Genomic DNA, 5782 nt, shown 5'->3' with positions numbered 1-5782 from the left:
TTATGGAAAACTGTAATGACTTAGAAGCTCAAGTCTGATTAACATTCAACTACAAGAGAAGCACGCATCTCACACGAAACAAAGGATTCAAATAAAAATGATAAGTTATTACCTGATTTTGATCTTTCAAAAGTTGTTCCATAATAACAAAAACTCGTTCAATTCCAAGACTGACGCCAACTGCTGGGACCTGCTTGGAACCAAACATTCCAATAAGGTTGTCATAGCGTCCACCAGCAGCAATAGAACCAACCTGCGAACATAAATGATCAGTTAATTACATCCTCTCAAAGCGTCCAAATAAAATACGTATTAGGAGGCAGCAAGGTAACATGATGATAGCTTCGTACATCATTGCAGGTAATAGAACTAAGGAGAAATGATCTTAGAGAGCAAAATAAGTTCCGTCAGATGTCAGTAAAGTATCATAGCTGCATAACTAGATTATTCTGGATATGAAAGCAACCATCTATCTCAAATTTTTCTATTTTAAAATTTCCACGTATAATTTTCAAAAGCAGTTCACAGAAGAAGTCAGAGGGGGATATCAAATAATATTTCTTTCGAAAGGAAGGGCCAGGCTCCCAGACTAACTGTGCAAGATTGTATATCTAGCAATTCTTCAAAATAACAGAAAGTTGAGTTCATTGATTGCTCTAACACAACAAAATCCCCCCAATAACTGGTAGTTGAATTATCAAGGAAAAATCTCAAGCAATTGAAGCAGAGTTCAAATTAATATCAAACAACAGCATATGCATAACAAGTCAAAAGCAAGGGATGTACCAACCAACATGATGATGACATATAGAAACTTACCTGGGTACCACCTTTAAAAATAGCTTCATAAATTACTCCAGTGTAGTAATCAAGACCTCTGGCAAGACTCAAGTCAAAGACCACTTTGTCAACACACTTTGCCTTTTCTAGAGCACGAAATAAAATCTCTAATTCACTCAATGCACCAGATGATCCTTTATTTTGTAATAATGGGCTCTGCTCCTGCTTAAGCTTAGCTAGTAACTCCAAAGGATGTCCCCTTTCCTTCACAAAATCACCTATTCTTTCAGCTATCTCCAGGGCCAATCCTTTTTCCTCCACCTGGCAAGTAAACATTACTATAAAATTAAGTATAATAAATCCATCCTTGTTATGGCTAGATGGAAGACAAAAAATGCAAAACTAGGAAAACGGATTAAATGTAACAGTTACCTTGCAATGGAAATTAAGTTAACAAACTAAAAACAAAATCAAATTAGAAAAAAAAAAAACTAAACAAATGATAATAACCAAAATGAAAAGAGCTTTGACTTGAGTGAAATGCAATTATGCAAATATATGTTACCACCACATTTTAAAATTGGCGAACGTAATCTGCAATCAAAATAAATCAGATAACCAAAAGAAACTAAGAGGGTAAGGCAGAAAGAGGCAGGCATGCTCAATAAATAATAAAATTGTGGTCAACAGTAAATTTAATTACCATTTCTCTTTTTATCTGGTCAAAAGACTGCTTGTCTAACTTGTCAATACTCGAACATATGGTTCTGAACTTTTCAGGTGGTACTCCACAAATTTCTAACATTCCATCCAACAGCTTTCGATGGTTCAATTTTATCTGAGAAGAAAATGTATAAAATATAGATTAGGCTAAAAGTTTAACCACAAAGTGGTGTCAGAAATAAATAGCAGTAACAACACGAATTGACTGAGCAACCCCGAGATATAGAAAGGAATCCAGGAATCCAGTCCACTCAGGCAATATGATAATATGGGAAACTGTGCTTAATATATATTGCTTGATGTTTTGTGCTATACTTACTGATTCAGCATATTATTCAAAATTACTACAGATTTATAAAAATTAAACAAGCAAACAAATACATTGAGTTATATTATGCAGAACAATTAGTAAAAAAGGCTACCTCATACTGTCCAATGTTCAGCTCATCAAGTAGCTCCGTTAGTATCTTAATAACCTCAAAATCTGGTCCCATCTTTTCATATTGACCAGCAATATCAAAATCACACTGATAAAATTCACGGAATCTTCCCTTAGATGGGTTGTCCCTTCTATAAACTTTTGCTATTTGATACCTTTTGAATGATGTTATACCATTCATGGCAACGTACCTAGCAAACGGAACAGTCAAGTCATATCTAAGCGAACAGAGCTCCCCTCCCTGTAAACAGACTGAAAAAGAAATTACAATGATGGAGAACAAAAAAGGAACAAGAAGTTATTCCTCTGTCACATAACTATTCCAACAATCATAAAACTTGATAGAATAGAGAGAGCTAGACAGTCACAGAATAAACAGAGAAGCATTAATCCAATAACAAACAAATAAAATGAATAACATACATAATACCCAAAAAATTAGAGAACCTTGACGTGATAATAGCATGTTAAGATGCTCAGAAAAGCTCCACGATGCATCATATATCAATGCAAATGCTAGTATAAATGGCATTAATAAGCCAACAGATACAAGAACTATTAAAAATAAATAATATTCCAAAAATTTCAACAGTCAACTAACCATTATGCTCAACAACAGATCAGAATATTTTTAGTGGATCGTTAATCATGTAATTATTTCATGAAGCATGAATAAGCATGAATAGACGCTCAGAATAAAGGAAGAAAATAAATTGGGATAAATATCCCAACAATTTATGTCTAAAAAACTTGATTAGAGAAACAATGGTAGTGTCTGCTAACAGTTAAAACAAGTAATAACATCTACTATAACCTGATCAGACAGATCATAAATCAGCTTGGAATCTTCTCCATATTTCCCCATGAGTGTTTCTCTCAACTCAAAAGCCGGAGTATCCAAGGCTGTGGCACCATGGCGCTCAAAAACCCCCTCTATAATTGAAAATGCTTTCTTTCTAATTGCCATTTGTTCTTTTGCAAAATCCCGAGTGCCCTAATATGTAAGAACATTAAGTTGAGTTAAAGTAACAAACACCTTACTCAAGTTAGAAAGAGGGAACAATAAAATATTAAATCAAATCAAAAGATAACAGTATTAACAAAAGCATGAAATAGATTTAGAAAACCAAAATAAGCCTAATCCTGTAGCTGTATCCTTCCAAATGAAAAGGAATGACTCACTTTCTATCTTCTTTTCTAAATTGAGACTTCTCAAATAGACAAAGATAACATACTGATTAGTGATTTCAGAAAAAGAAAACTATTGTTATTCTCTTTACTTTACATAGAAAACCAGAAGTAAGCACTCTCAATGAAAGTTGGATTCTTATCCAAAATGTGGAAGTGGAAGAAGAAGAAGGAGAAGTTTAGTGTTAAAAAGAAAATAGTGTCTTCCTTTTTTTTCTCCTTTCATAGAAACCTGACGCATGCACAAGCCAACTACTGCACGCCAAGGTTTCAAAATAAACTACTGTAATGAAGCATAATATAAAAAATTTGCAGCCAGAAAAATTGAATCATCACTTTTCAGTAATTTGGTTTGTGAGTAACTATCATGTCTACATGTAACAACAATTTCAACTGATATAAGGCTGTATAAAATACCTACGTTAATAACAATGATTATAAAGAATATATCAAAGATTTTTTTTTTTTTTTTGATAGGAAACAATTTCTTTGATGGACCAAAGAATTAAAATATAAAATGGATGGTAATGGTAAGTTTAAGGTATATGTTTTATGTAGTATTGTAGGAATATTTAGTAAAGGCAATACATTTAGCATTTTTAAACTGATAGTAAAAGGACGATTTCATTATTACCGTTACTAAACTATGTAGCGGCATGCAATTGAAGACAAAAGGAATCAGGAGCCATGAAAAAAGGATGCCACTATTCTTCTAATGAGATTCCACTTCCTAGACCAAAACAAAGGGAGGATGGCTAAATGGCTTGGAATTTAGGTAAAGTTCTGAAGTACGGTATTACCTTGGGAAGCTTTGGTAGCCTCCTACTTTCGTTGCTTTCAACAATCTCTCTGATTTTCATCAATAGATTATCAAACTCGGAAGCCTTTGGATCCAAAAAGGATAAAAGATCTTTTACTGAGTTCTCCAACCCCAGATCACCACCTTTACCCTGCAATCTATCTTTAATCAATTGAACAACCACGCTAGTTCCTTTACCCAAGACTGCTTTCTTCTTCTTCTCACTCTTATTTACCCCCTTTTCATTAGCTCGATTCATGTCAACATCTTGACCCTTTCCTATCAATTTACCGCCTTCAATCGTTAAGAAGCCTGCTATAGCCTCCCAAACGACAATTTTCCATACAGTTAACAACAACACATTGACAGTATGGACAAACTCATCATAATTGTCATCCAAAGCTAAATCGGAGACCAACCTATAAACCTTTTTGAGACTCTCATTACTGGGACATTCCCTATCAAGCAAACCCGCCAAACTCGCCTTCATATTATCATCGCTATTTGAATCCAAAATCAGTTTTCCTCTATCCAAACTACATTTTCCCAAGTCCCACAGCATGGCTGCAAATGACAACAATGCGGTCCGAACGGTATCCTCGGTCCCAGAACTCAAAGATCCTCCTTTCCCAATTTTCACATTAGAATTCAACTCAACCCGCATTTTCGAATGCACCAACTTAGCTTGCTCTCTCAAGCATCCGTGATTCTTTGGGATCTTGGAAATAGCTCCACTCTCGATCTTACCCACCAGCTTAGATCCATTTAGTAATACCTTCATATCATTAGCGACTCCAACCTCCTCCTTTGAAGCGAACCCATCACCCGAGTCCATCAAATTGAACACAGACACGTCAGCTCTAGAAGCCTCGCAAGATATGCTCGCCACAGCATCAGCAATGGAGGATAATGCTGCTGATTGATGGTCTAACAACGCGCAAACTCCGTTCAAAACATAACACGATTGCTTGAACACGGATAACTCCTCGTCGGTCACATCAAGTGACTCAAATTGTAAAGTTTCTGGGTTTGAATTGAGTGTCTCCGCAATTAGAACAGGAATAACCGATCGAATACCGGAAGAACTAGAGATGATGAGCTTGTTCAGGAGGACAACAAGGGACGCCCTGGCTTCTTCGCTAGTCAGGTAATCAGGAATGACGACTTGGTGCTTGACGGATGCAGCATTTCGATTGTTCGACGAAGATGCAAGCCTCTCGAGGGCTGATGAGTCGATCCGAACCAGAGCAAAGCCATGGGCAATGGCATGGATGGAGCTAGATGAAAGCGATGAACCCTTTCCTCCAAGCGTAATCACGGAGACCTCAGCAGGGTCCGCCATTAAGGATTAATGGAGGAAAAACCTTAGGAGTGAAACGGGGCGGGGAGAACGTTCGGAAATGAATTTTGGCGATGGTTATTAGGGTTTTGGAGGTGAAGGACGAGGCAGTGGAAGAACCGGACGTGTAAAAAACCGAAACCATTAAACCGGACCGATATGATTCGGATTCTATTTAAGAACAGTTAAAACTTAAAAGCTACGGCATCGTTTCTTTTTCACAATCAAATTCCACTTAAAAGTACTTTAAAAATTAAACGTCTCGCTTAACGGACTTTGGACGGAGGCGCTAAAAGAAATACATGGTTGGCGGTATTTTTGTGAATCAATGTGCGGTAAATAACAATGTAAATCAGGGGTATTTCGGGAAGGAAAAAGTATTCTCCATATATCCTCAGACCCCGGCCGTGCAGCTTCCCATTTATAGTATTAGTTGCGGCATATTGAGCGAGAAAAGGTAAACAAAAAAACGGGGCCCAGACCATCTGCAAACACTCCCCGCAGTTCTTCCGTC

The 5782-nt window shown here is 36.6% G+C and overlaps 1 protein-coding gene across 1 annotated transcript; it reads right to left on the bottom strand.

Moving 5' to 3' along the window:
* Nucleotides 1-21: 21 nt before the first annotated feature.
* LOC111786256 (histidine--tRNA ligase, cytoplasmic-like) lies at nt 22-5342 on the bottom strand. Its single transcript, XM_023666566.1, has 6 exons — nt 3931-5342; nt 2757-2936; nt 1926-2183; nt 1484-1618; nt 820-1101; nt 22-253 (listed from the first exon to the last, which is right to left on the bottom strand). Exons 1-6 carry the CDS (start codon nt 5269-5271, stop codon nt 50-52), a joined length of 2400 nt encoding a protein of 799 aa, XP_023522334.1. The 5' UTR covers nt 5272-5342; the 3' UTR covers nt 22-49.
* Between the last annotated feature and the right edge of the window lie 440 nt (nt 5343-5782).

The sequence above is a fragment of the Cucurbita pepo genome, unplaced genomic scaffold (genome assembly GCF_002806865.2).
Source record: "Cucurbita pepo subsp. pepo cultivar mu-cu-16 unplaced genomic scaffold, ASM280686v2 Cp4.1_scaffold001230, whole genome shotgun sequence".
NCBI classification, from domain to species: domain Eukaryota; kingdom Viridiplantae; phylum Streptophyta; class Magnoliopsida; order Cucurbitales; family Cucurbitaceae; genus Cucurbita; species Cucurbita pepo.
This window is presented reverse-complemented; position numbering and strand designations above follow the sequence as displayed.

Excerpts from the sequence above, each read along its gene's own strand:
- LOC111786256 (XM_023666566.1), bottom strand. The coding sequence starts at position 5,271 with ATGGCGGACCCTGCTGAGGTCTCCGTGATTACGCTTGGAGGAAAGGGT. Across the intron at positions 2,937-3,930 it reads GGCTACCAAAGCTTCCCAAG|GGCACTCGGGATTTTGCAAA; the intron begins GTAATACCGTAC and ends CTTACATATTAG. Across the intron at positions 1,102-1,483 it reads ACCAGATAAAAAGAGAAATG|GTGGAGGAAAAAGGATTGGC; the intron begins GTAATTAAATTT and ends TTTACTTGCCAG.